This window comes from Emys orbicularis, chromosome 2 (assembly GCF_028017835.1).
Source record: "Emys orbicularis isolate rEmyOrb1 chromosome 2, rEmyOrb1.hap1, whole genome shotgun sequence".
Classification (NCBI taxonomy): Eukaryota; Metazoa; Chordata; order Testudines; family Emydidae; genus Emys; species Emys orbicularis.
Genome location: NC_088684.1, coordinates 118,574,765 through 118,588,185, shown reverse-complemented (window position 1 = coordinate 118,588,185; position 13,421 = coordinate 118,574,765). Strand labels below are relative to the sequence as shown.

The 13,421-nt window shown below is 43.1% G+C and overlaps 1 protein-coding gene across 1 annotated transcript in view; it reads left to right on the top strand.

Annotated features, from left to right (window-relative positions):
* LY86 (lymphocyte antigen 86) overlaps positions 1–8,942 on the top strand; it is a 35,387-nt gene extending 26,445 nt beyond the window's left edge. Inside the window, exons 4-5 of the mRNA XM_065400240.1 lie at positions 4,861–4,913; positions 8,859–8,942. Coding sequence (XP_065256312.1) covers positions 4,861–4,913; positions 8,859–8,942 — 137 coding nt within the window. The remainder of the gene's footprint in view (positions 1–4,860; positions 4,914–8,858) is intronic.
* Positions 8,943–13,421: the final 4,479 nt, after the last annotated feature.

Sequence of the window (13,421 nt, the reverse complement as noted above, 5' to 3'; positions counted from 1 at the left end):
GCTAAGACATTTCACACAGTACAGAGATATCAAAAAGAATAGCAGAGAAATACTGCACGAGCAACCAATTATGTAAATTCTGCAAACCAGATAGACAGAAAAATTAAATTCAGAGGCTGTCTCAATAGTGTATTGAATTAAAGAAAAAATAAGACACCCCCAGATCTACTGGAAGACTGTCTTCTTCTGACAAAGTGCTTAATAACACCCTGCAGAAAACGCATTAAGGAGAACTAGAGTCGATCCTGAGCCCAGCACAAGCTGCTGTTTACACATTAAGCCACACAGCCAAACCCTTCTGGGGTATGCAGATCCTTAATCTTAGCCTGGCAGGGAGATTGTTTTCACTAATTGAAGTACATCATGATATAAAACAACACTTGATTGTTTAAATAATGCCATGTATCTTCATTTAGAAGCTGCCCTCAATTAATGACGGAACCTTATCACACAGTTGTTAATAGAAGCCATGTTGTTTAATAGCCACCTTCATTGGGTAGCCAGGACTTTACCATGCAATCCACAGAGGGAAGGGGTTAAGTTTGGTAGATGATGGGGCTCCAAAACTGAGATGTGGTATTTCTAGATAGTCAATGTACATTTTTACACTATGTTGTAATGCAGTTTGGTCTCCAGCCCCACATGGAGCAGCTCAACACAGCCACATTTGAAGGCTGTGTCTGCACTAGCACTTTTGTCGATATAACTTATGTCACTCAGGGGTGTGAAAAAACAACCCTCTGAGTGACATAAATTACACTGACAAAAGCGCCGGTGCAGACAGCGCCATGTCAGTGGGAGACGCTCTCTTGCCAACATAGCTACAGCCGCTCGTTGAGGGTGGTTTAATTATGTTGACAGGAGAGCTCTCTCCCACTGGCATAGAGCAGCTACATGGGAGACCTTACAGCGGCGCAGCTGCAGCGGTACATCTGTGCCACTGTAAGGTCTCTAGTGTAGACATGGCCCAGTTGTTAGCATTGTTGTTAAACTTGACCATTGCCCTGTGTAGAGAGGGCCATAATTTGAGCTGTCAAATATGAGGTGAAGGAAGTGTGAAGATGGCAGAGTGTTCTCTTTTTAGGGCTGAATTTTGTCAATTAGAGCCCCATCTTCATTGCACATTGAGTAACATTTGTAAAGCAAATTTTATTTGACCTCAGTTTAAATATAGTTGCAAGCAGGTTTTGGTTGGCCACTGTAGTGAGAACAAAGACTGTAAAGCTTTCTCCTACCCCGCTCCTAAAAAAGCCACAGGCTTTATAGTTTGTTCCATTTATAGATCTTGTGGATCTTTTTTGAGAGAACTAGGAATATATGGGGCTGAGAGATAGGAGGGTGTAGCAGAAAGTAATTGAGGAGGAGTCGAAGGTGGCTAATAGAGAACATTTTCCTTCCTCTATTATCTTTTACTTCTAGATGAGCAACCCATGATTAGAACTGTCTTGTCAGAACAAACATACATGGATGTTTTACTAACATCTTCGTTTCAATTATAGTATTTGTTACCTATCTTTTTACTTTTATTTAAACAAATTGTATAATGGTCACAACTGGACTAGCAAAGCTCACGAGGGCTCTCAAACATGATTCCGAACAACTTATGTCTGTTTCTTTGAGATCTAAACCTATTATACTCTCTTCTGTTCCAAAGAAGGCAAAGAGGTGAACTTTAGTAGTGAAAAAAATCATTGCTAAAGTCTTTGTGGTATTAAGTTTAGAGATGAGCTTCCTCTCTCTAGGGAGGAATTTTTCTGATCGTCGTTCATTTCCCACACAAGAAAATAGTTACCTAAGAATTAGGGTTGCTCAAGTGCCCATCAACACAGTCACAAAAACCAGAAAAACCACCCATTCTGGTAACATTAGGATCCACATCCAGCACAACTCAGAGACCTTACCCAATTAATGCCCAAACACACTCACAGACTTTTGCGACTGCACAAACTCGCTTTTTCAGATCCAACATAGGATGCTCAAAGCACACACCCAATTTCTTGCAATCACACTCAACCAAAAAACCTTAACTCGGACCTTAGTTACAAATGACCATACACATGTAATGGCTTGTGTGTAGAATGAGTTACACTTGCAGAATATGAGATGTGAAGTTAGGTATTTCTTTTGAGTGCAATTGTGAGGAAATGGACACGTATTCTCAGCAAGCAGCTACACCAAAGAGCTGGATTCTGGTCTGATCTGCCATATGACCTTCAGCAAGAAACTCATCCTCTCCACCTCAGTTTTTCCCACCCATAAAGTGAGTTAAAGATACTCACCCAGCTCCAATATTTATAGATGAGCACTGTTCAGATCAGTTCTGAACCAACAGAATTCATGGCAGTTGTGCCATTGAGTTGAATGGGTGCAGGATCTGGCCCTAGAAGAGCTAAGTATTACTGTATGATTACTCACACAGAAAAAAATAAAAATTCTATAAAGGTTTAAAGCCCAGAAAAGGAAGAGGTGGGTGCAGATGTACTGGGGCCTTTATATAGTGTAACAAGTGTGAGAATGTTCAAAGATTTTCAGCCTAAGAAAGAGTTGAGAAAGAGGCGTCAGAATTTCATTATAGGTGTTTTGTCAGAAATGAGAGGCAGCTTCACAAGAACAAGTAACTTGAAGTAATTCTCAGGAAATTCTTATCCGCTCCACTTTCTACTGTAAATTGCTAGAGACCTGTTGATGGCAGGGAGAAGGAGTAAATTACTTTTGTTAGGAAGTAAGAGTGAAAAGAATCCACAAAATAGAAAAGAAAGCCTGAAGTCAGCAGTACCTAGAGACCTTTTTATGATGTTCTGAAGAAAACCTCTTCAGTCATGTTAGCCCTTAAGAGAAGGGTTGAACATGGAAGATAGTGCAAAACAGCCAGTGTTCTTGGGACATTAACAGATGCTGTGACTTATTAGTATCTTGCAAATATGAAGATGGGGGAAATTTTTTACTGGAAAGTTTACCATGATTTGTGAATTGATCCCATAAATAAGATCAGTCTTTCACACTATATAACCTATGTGAACTCAGACAGGAAAGTTCCAAAGAGGCAATACTTTGCATTCAATGCACAAAGCTAAGTGTTTGTCTTAGTTATAATTACTGCAACTAATTTATCTCATTTGCCCCCCACTGATAGGTAAATGCAAGGGTTTAGGAAGATGTACTGTATCAAGAATACTATGTTAAACTGGAATCCCAAAAGCAAGATATGCATTCAGTTGGATTCAGCCTTGGGAGACACTGTTTTCTGCTGTAGCCCCAGCTCTGTAAAGTCCATGGAGAGGCAATCACACTGGTTTCAGGGTCCTGGTTTAAACAACACAGCCACCAAAGTGGGTGGTTCTGGTCAGCTAGGGGTTTGGTCATATTGATTCAGAATATCTCTTGGGAGCCGCCAGTAGCTGAAGATTAAAGCTGCTCTCATCCCCCGCAGCAGAGGCCCACCTACTGGTGAAGGGGAGAAGAGTCTATTTCCCCATCTGTGAAGTGGAACTGATATTCACCCAGCTCACAAAAGAATAGAACTCGGGGGTGCACAACTCCTATCCCCCTACTAAATTCCAGATCGGCTTCCCCAGATGCCCCAAAAAATAGTACTGGTGGTGGTGGTTTCTGCTCCATACACAGTAGTCCTAGGAATAGCTCCTACTGCTACCACCTCAAGCAAGAGTGTGGCCACAACGCATGGGCAGGACCTCAGGGTCTCCTAATGGGGGAAGTACATCTACAGCCCAGGATTGCCTTAATCTAGCCCTGGTGGGATGGTCAAAGTTTGACTTATGGTGTAGTAGAAAAATTAGCATCTACCTTCCCCAGGGAGATATTAGCATCCCCACACGTTCAGAAGCATGTGTGTTGTATGATCTTGTCTAATTCAGTTTCAAACATAGGCTTTGCAAAGCTAGGACACCGCCATTTCACTTTCAATCTCTTGCCAGTTCTGAAATACTCCAGGGCTGACTTCATTGACTCACGTGATCTGTGAAGAGTCTCTATCTCCAACTGTTAGAGAAGGATTCAGAGCCCATACTTCCTCCACTTGTGTCCTCTGCTGTTGTCTTGTTGGGCAGTTTGATCCTGGTTCCAAGCTGCCTGTCCCACTTGCTGCATTTTCCTTCTCAAACACAACCCACTGCAGGAGATTCTACAGAAAGGGGTTGCTTTCTGCACTGCACTGTCCACACCAGCACTTTACAAATAAGACAGCTCCCATCTACACCTCTGCTTCTGCAAATGCTTAAACCCCACTTTAATAAAAGAGGACATGAAGGCAGAGAGGGCAAGTGACTTGCCTAAGGGGCCCAAAATGTCGACATCAACACTAGGATTAGAATTCAGGATATTTTAGCTGCTGACCCTAAATCCAATTCACTAGACTACAGCTGGCTCATGGCCTGGACTCTCCAGCTGCTTCACCTGTGCCATGGGAAGCATTTTCCTTTTCAAAGAGCTGTTGCCATGGTTGCTCACTTCTGCGCATGAAGCAGGAGCCTTAGAGTCTGAGGCTTCTCTGCTGCATCGAGTAATGACTCAAAATTTTAAAAATACTGCAAAACCCTGTTCTGTTTAGTTTTGCTAAATACTAGACAGGAATTATAGGCCCGGATTCTGCAGACATTGAAGTACCTGCACAACTTTACTCAGATGGGCAGTGATTACACTGGGACTCTGCATAATCTCTCTTACACTAAGAAGATGGTCCATACCTTGACACTTCTCTCAGAGAGTTGTTGTCCATAAAGCTTTTTTAAGTCCTAGAGCACTTGTCACTGAGGGTTTCAAAGTATTGCTATAAAATAGTGCATACTATCAGCTGCTTGTTTCCTTTGTGCATTGCACAATCATCATTCATTTGTTTTTCAGAACATATCTACTATGAAGGGCCTGTCACACTGGGAATCCATGAAATCCCCCAAGTAAGTTCCCTGTGGTTATGTCCTGAAATCTAAGAGTTACCTAAGAGCAAAAAGCGCAATAATAATGGGTGATTTCAACTATCCCCATATTGACTGGGTAAATGTCACCTCAGGGCATGACGCAGAGATAAAATTTCTAGATACCAACAGTGACTGCTTCTTGGAGCAGCTAGTCCTGGCACCCACAAGGGGGGGGGAGGGCAGCAATTCTTGATTAAGTCCGAACTGGAGCCCAGAATCTGGGCCAAGAGGTAACTATGCCTGAACCAATCAGTAATAGTGACCATAATGTACTTACATTTAACATTCTCATAGAGGGGATAAAAGCCCCCCAAAACCTACCATGGTAACATTTAACTTTGAAAAGGTGAACTATACAAAAATGAGGATGATTGTTAGATGGAAATTAAAAGGAGCTATCACAAGGGTTAAATGCCTGCAAGTAGCAGGGGTACTATTTAAAAACACCATAATAGAGGTTCAGAGTAAATGTTTACCCCCAACCAGAAAAAACAATAAGAGGACTAAAAGAATGCCACCATGGCAAAAAATCAGAGTAATGTTTAGAAAGACATCTTGATGTCACTGTGGATAGCTCTCTGAAAACTTTAGCTCAGTGAACAGCAGCAGTCAAAGAGGCTAACAGAATGTTAGCAACCATTAGGAAAGGGATAGAAAATAAGAAAGAAAATATCATAATGCCACTCTATAAATTCAGGTGCCCCCACACCTTGAATACTGTGTCCGGTTCTGGTCGCCCAATCTCAAAAAGAATATAGTGGAACTGAAAAATGTTCAGAGAAGGACAATAGGGATGATCAAGGATGTGGAATGGCTTCCATACATGGAAAGACTAAAAAGATTAGGGTTGTTCAGCTTAGAAAAGCAACGACTAAAGGGGGATATGGTAGAGGTCTCTTAGACAGGATACAGTGACAGACGGACCATTGGTCTGACTCAGTATGGCAAGTCTTATGTCCTTAAGAACCACCACATGGTCCTACCAGAATGTCCCTAGTACAGTAACAGATTCGCTCTTCTAGTACTGGAGGCTGGGGACATTCAGCAGGTTAGTTTTCCCCATATTTGTAGTTTGTCCCTCTAGTACAGTGCCCTGCCCTGACTCTTGCATTGGTAGCAAGGGAAGCAGCGCCTCCTGGTGATTCCTAAGAGGAAGGTCACCGCTGGAAGGAACCATTAGCACCACTGGAGCAATGCTTTCTATACCAGTAGTTGCTGCAAGGAGCTTAAACTCGCTGAAGTCTTAAGATGAGAGTCGAGGGTAGTGGGGAAGGGGAAGAAATGGAAAAAGGAAGAAGTGGAGAGGAGGTGAAAGGAGTTTAGACTAGAGGACACAACCTCTCTCTCCCCTCTTTTCCTTCCCATCAGTCCCTCCCTTCTACTCTCATTGGCCTATTTTACCCCCTCCCCTTCCCTGCTTATCCATTATGCCTTTGGAAGTAGCATACTCCATACTGAACCAATCTCCTGCTTGAATTTCAACAGACAGGCACACAGTGCCAGAGATGCTGAAAGCCTTCTAGCCTCTGTTTACCTGCCCAGGCACAACTAAACGCTGTGCTCGGCCAGGCAAAGACACCGACCATTTGCCAAAGAGTTGAGGAGGCCAGTGGAAGGGGGCAAAGGGGTCTAGCTCAGAGTGGCCATTGGTTAAGAACTTGCAGGTGGGGAGAATCATGGCCACCAAAACTAAAGTGTACAATCCCATTAAGCAGTCAAGGACCTACTACCGCTTCATTCTGCTCATGTTGACTAGTATATAACTCCATGAGACATTGATAAGCAACTTGGCCCATAAGTAGTCCCACTGACTTCAGTGAGACCACTCCTACAATAAGGTACTTAATGTGAGTAAGGATATATATTTCATAGATTTTTAAGGTCAGATGGGACAATGAGATTATCTAAGAAAACCTTCTATAAGAATCTGGCCCTGTGAGAGTTAGGGAATCCAGACCTAAATAAGAAAGACAGTCATTCTTCTCAGATTTTTTTATTTATAAAAATTCAGTTTTCCAAATTATCAAAAAGTTATAATAAAGTTTAAAGAAATCCAGTCATTCTAGAACAATTGGGACAGGTCACAACAGCCCCATATCCATGCAAAAGACTATAGAGCACTGAAGAATTAATACATTTATAAGTAACAGAACAGGAAACCAACCTCAATTACCTAATAAGGGCCTAATTCTTCCACTCTGACCCATGGGGAATAAGGTACTACTCAATATGTATATGGGTGGCAGAATCTGGCTCTATTATTATAAACATTGATCTAATATCAGCCACCTCAAGAGAGTCCAGAGGCGACGCATGGGGAGAAGGCATGCGGGGTCACGTGCCTCCCCAGATTTCTACCAAGGTTTGCCGGCCCCGCTCAGTTACATGGTGCGGCTGAGCCCCCCTCCCTGCGCGGCAGCTGCTGGAGCCCATGAGCTGCGCCCCACGGGGAGAGCCAGAAGCAACAGCTGGGAGCCACAGGGAGGGGCTGCTGCTTTCCAGGCAGGGAGACTGAGAGTAAGGGGGAGGGACCTGCCTCAGGGGGAGGAGGGCAGTGACTCGAGCTATTTTGGGGGTGGCCAAACCTTTAAATTTTGCCCCCCACTACCACTCACAGCAGATATGAGTTGTCTCTGAGAGACTCTGTTCAGTGGAATCCAGCATAGGCGCCAATTTTCCCTGGCGCCGGTGGGTGCTCGCGGCCCCCCGCCCCTGGCCCCACCCTGACAATTTTCCCCCATGGGTACTTCAGCCCCGGAGCACCCACGGAGTTGGTGCCTATGGAAACCAATACAAACAAGGCTATATACTCAGGAGCCATGTTGTCATGGGGCCTCCTCCGGAACCTACACTGTACTGTCCCCAAAGAGAGGTTCAAGGGGGAAGAGGCCAGTTACTGTTGCAGAAATCCACATGGTACAGAGAGGAGAATCCCCAGGAAAGCAATCAATTACTAGATGCACACACCCGCCGCCTCAAAGCCAGAGAGCCCTGAACATCCAGAGAGGTTTCTATGGGTGGAGGCCAAAGGCAGTACTGCTCCCCCGAGCCTCCACACTTCTGGTAGGTTTCCTGCCCAGTTTCTGCAGAGAAGACCAAATGTGGCTCAAAAATCCAGAATTAAAACAAATTTCTGTATTAAGTCCTCCTCTCAATCTCTTAAGTGAGCTTAGCCACCTGACTTTCCCAATACTTCTGACTGTTAGGAGGAGACAGATATTTTGACCTATTAAATTAGGATGTCCCCTAAGCCCAGGTCTACACATTTAGACCGTGCATAGTTTCTCTTCTACATTGGGCAGAGTGCTGATGTGAAATTGTCCCCAGAAGGAAGCGTTATTGTTTCCACCTGTTTTGTTGGAACTAAAATACACCAAGTTCTGTGTCTGTGTCCTGTGTTTCTACAGATGATGCTTTTTTTTAAAATACCCAATTAATATGTTAACGTCTGTGAAAATTCATCTGAAGTTATAATAGTGCAATATTTGAACAATAAGATTAGAGTGGGATGAATCCCAGTCAAAAGAACATTTCTCCCACTCTGATTACACAGCAGCTGCAAAGTAAAGAGAAAGCCTTAATAACAAAAGCCAAGGTGCAATTGTTTCAGAAAAAGCAAAAAAAAACTTCATGGACCTGAAAGAAATTTTTAAATATCAAAGAGTTTTATTTCCCTATGGAAGCATTTACCACCATGTTTTAATTTTGAATTTGCTGCGCTATCAACATTTGACATGTACGAAGAGGGACATTTGGCAAGAAAAATGGGCCACACCTTTTATCGCCATTGAAACATATTTGGACTGGAAGAGCTTTCAAGGGGGGCATAACTATTTTAATGAAAAAGGGGTCTCTCTCCTATGAAGAGAGGCAGTTCTGTACTATTTGTGTGCTAATCTAATGTTTTGCTTTTGTTTCACACAGGGAGAGTACACAGTTTCAGTGAAGCTGTATAATGGAGATCATCTCACCGTTGCTTGTGCTGATTTTACCATAAAAAATAAATAATTTTCCCCCATATAAAGCAAAGAAGCAATCAGAAACAGTTCATTTAAAGGGGCAGGTCACCAAAATAGTGCAAGCTTTGTAGCTAAGAAAGTTAGTTATATTCTACATCTACAGTGATATTGAAGGAAATAATTCCACTCAGAGGTTCGGGTGCTATTCTTGTTTATAATCTATTGCTTTTAGGAAGTCACTAGAACCCTAAGAGGTAATTTATCCTATGACATTCACTGTACTCCATTTGTTTTTGTTTCTATAATATATGGCTGCTTTAAAATAGCAAGAGTTTTAAACGCTCAAAAGCCTTCTAGTCCACTAACTACAGAACTGAATGAAACAGGCATTGCCCAGTGAGCTGTCTAGCAGGAGGAGATCATAGCTTGGTGCTTGAACTCTGCCCTTTTTTCCTGGGCTACTGGAGGCAGGAGGGGACTTAGCACAGTGGTTCCCAAACACGGGCATGCCTGCTAGAGCGATGGCTTTTGTGATTGACACTAGGCAGGGAGTTCCAACCACAGAACCCTTTCCTACCTGAACTTGGTGCAACGAATGTCTGTCTCATTTTATACATGCTGGATCCAATGATAGACTTAGATTGTCCCAGATTTCAATTTTGCTCAGTCTGACATGATATGGGATTTGGAGCAACCTTAGTTTAACTAAATGAGAGGCAGGCCAACATTATAGCAGAGGAGAGGAGTTGCAGTTACTGCATTAGGAGAAGAGGGCACTGGCACTGCCCAGGTCTTACTCTTGGAAATATATGCCTTGGGAACCACTATATTGCACTCAGTCTCTGGTGGGGAGGAGGGAGTGCCTCACATTATCCCTTCCAAATTCAGTACAGTTCAGTACTTAGCACAGGGCCATTTAAAAAAAAATTAAGCTTCCAATATCTTACATTGGCTATTACAATATCAAGGTCAGGAAGGCACCCACCCCACAGTTAAACTCTCAACATGCGTTCAGTATTATGCACTTAACATTTGCAATCAATACAATATAATGTCACAAAAAGCTGCAGATACCAGCTCATTTATTAACGGTGAAGAAAACCAAATTATTTATGTTCAGGAAGACATAAGGAAAGTAGGGAAAAGGCCTACATGATGTGGAAGCCTCTTCAGACATCCCGATTGCAGCATTCATCCACATACTTTTATAGAAGCTACAGCATAACCTCACTGTAGCCCTGTAGTGATAGAACATCCCCAGCACTTTCTGTGTAGACTCTTTTTAATAAACCCATGAAAGAGAGACCCAAGAATGTGAACAGAAGTATTCCACCTGCTATTTGAGCAATCCTTGTGTCATATCTGTTCTCTGGAGTAACAGCACTCCACTCTTCGATTTTTTGGATTAGCTTTTTTGTTTTTTACGTCCTTTTTAATGACATGTGAACGACCCTGCTTCTATGCTATTATGTCCATCTGCTTCTCAATAAAGTCATATGAAAAAGAGTCCTTTATGTTCTTTTTTCTGTTTAGGTATTTTGCCTCTGAGGTCCACCCAAAAGGTAAAGCAAAAAACTCATAGAAAAAGTTACAATTTCTTGCTTGAGACTTAAATATCCTCTCCTCCCTGGCTTTAACAATGCAGAGAAAATCAGGATAAGAGATATAAGCCATCTTCAATTCTCTCAGAAAGAACCATTCCCCAACTGTTGCCCCGAGACCTCATCAAAAGAATGCATCTCTGAACTAACAGTGCCCCCTGATAAATAACCATTGTGTTCTGAGATGGTCCTCCATTTCCCATCTATGCGGTGGACCTGTTAAACCCAGTTTCGCCAACTGTGTTCCAGTTTCAGGGACCTGATCTACACTATGCAGTTTTACCATGACTGAATATAGTTGTGAATAACCATGTTAACTGACAGTGCTCAACACAAATTAACGGGCAAAGTATAAACTTGGACAAAACATTCAACACACTGACAGCTAATTGTGATTAAACCTTGCTCTGATCAGGGTTTAAACATATTTAGCTGACGCTATGTTGAACACAGTTTATCCTAGTTTCCTGCTAAACAGTACTCAGCATTATGTTAGTTAACTCAATGAGTCACAGCTGTGCTCAGCGACAATAAAGCTATACAGGGTAGACCTCTGAGGAAGTATGGGATATCAGCCCACATACAAACAGTTAGGCAGCATGTTGCGTGTGGATGTGCACACAATGACTATGTTGTGGAAAAGCCACCATGGAGACTGACTTTAACTTTTTGTAACCTGCCCAGAAGAAGGTATCACAAAAATGGATACAAAAAAAGTTCAAAAGCTTGTACCTTCCACCAGAAGTTGGTCCAATAAACGATATTACCTCACCCACCTTGTCTCTCACAGAAAGAGTTGTATTTATAGGTTTTCCCCCCCTAAATTTAAGCCCTCTCTACAAGACTCCTACATGGTTACAAAAGTCAGAACAAACTGACATGGAGAAGAAACCATCAAAATCGCATCTAGCAGCGTTAGTAGCACACGGAAATGTTCCCTATGTCCAGCTCGCTTCCATGACAAACCTTGCCGCTAAAATCCTATTGGATGGCCTTGCCTTCAACCAACCAACCATACCAGATGAAAAACAATCCCAAGGGCCTTCACTAGTTGAAACACCTCCAACTAAAATAGGTGTCCCCTACGACCTAGACATTGCCTGGGCTACCAAGTTCTTCAATCCAGAAGCATACCTCCAAAAATTTCCATTACCGGAGAAATAAATAAACTGGGCATCTCTTACTTAAGGTGTGGTACTACCTGTGTGCTGTGGACAATCAGTTACGCAATAAACTACACATCCGAGCAACAAAATCTCATCTCCGGAAATCAGACTTCTATTGCCTGAGCTAAAATAGATCTCCCTTTGGTGTTAACTGTAGCAGGTCCCTTAGGATATGTTTACACTGCAATAAAACACCAGGAGCGGCTGGTCCATGTCAGCTGACTTGTGCTCACAGGGCTCAGGCTGCCGGGCTGGAGCCTGGGCTCTGGGACATTCCCCCTTGCAGAGTCCCCAGAGTTCGAGTTCCAACCCGAGCCCGAATGTCTACACTGCAATTTTACAGCCCCACAGCCCAAGCCCCGACTTGGGCCAGCCAGGGGTATTTAATTGCTGTGTATATATACCCTTAGCCTCTTGATGGACTAGCTACTAGAGGATCTCACACAAATACACATACATAAAGCCAGTACATCACACCAAGATCAGCTGAACAGTCCTTGGTTTCCGCACAAACACTGCTTGTCTCTTGCTGTCAGAGAGAATTAGGTAAATGACTAAAAATAAACCCAAGTTCTTACTCCCCAAATAAAACTGGAAACACATTTTATTCCTGGTGGTGTACTCGAACCCTTTGCTCAGTTATTTGCTATCTAAGAACTAAGAGGCTTCCCTTGCCAACCCTGCTCCACAGCTTAGCAGCCCATAGCTTCATCTGCTTCCAGATTAAAAAGTGGCTCAGTCCCTTCATCCTGAAAAGCCCCTTGGCTTAACCCAGCTTCTCCTTTTATTTCCTGTTCATAATCAGCCTCAGCTGGGCCCCTCCAGGCTTGGCAGTTTCTGCAGGACAGGGATTTTTGTCTTCTCTGGTCCCAGTATAGCGTGTTAACCCCATCATGTCCCAAGAAGGTGTGGGGCGCAGCCACACTGTGATGCCTGAATTAGAACAGATTTAGCAATTACAGCATTTGTCTTTCCAAAATAGCCTTAAAAAGCTAAATAAAGCTACCATAGCAACAAACAAGTTCTGATTATAGCTGGGCTGTGTTAGTGTGAGAGCACATCCTCCAGTGATTCACAGCTCTAGAGAGGAGGAAGGATGCTTTCACAGAAACAAGGACCTGTGAACTTCCCAATCAGCTCTCCTTGAAGCCAGGAGGAGGAGGAAGCAGAAATGAAACCGATGGCTAGATTCTGTGCTCAACGACTTCCCTGAAGGAACTGTGTGGGTTGGAAACAACTTTGGGGATTTGTGTAGTATTCTGTTGTTTTCAAAGGTGCTATTCTTTTCTCAAAATGAGTGCATGTATTTTTAAGGATCCTTTTTAGACTCTCGAGTGTGTCTCTAAAGAAGGCTCTGGCTGCTCCATTTTATTCTTTCATTGGTTCTCTGGGACACAGTGGTGGGGGAGACCTCAGAAGGGTCTGAATCAGGATAATGGCAAATTAAAACATGAAGTTATCTTCGTCCTAGTCCTATACACCACCCAGCTCTCATTGCAACAGAATAGCACACCCATATTCTGATGAAGGATCCATGTGGCACCTAGGCCCCACTCTTTTAAGGAACTGAACTGAGAGGGGCCCCATGTAACACAAAGGTCCAACCACATGTGCTCCTGCAGGACTGGGGGCCTGGATGACGCTGTGGTTGGCACATTACAAATGCATAAAATGAATAGATGATGTGGATGTGGGATCTCAATGCCTCCAATGTTGTAAAGCACATTCCAGTCGGGAGCCCCAAAGCAACAGAAGGACTTC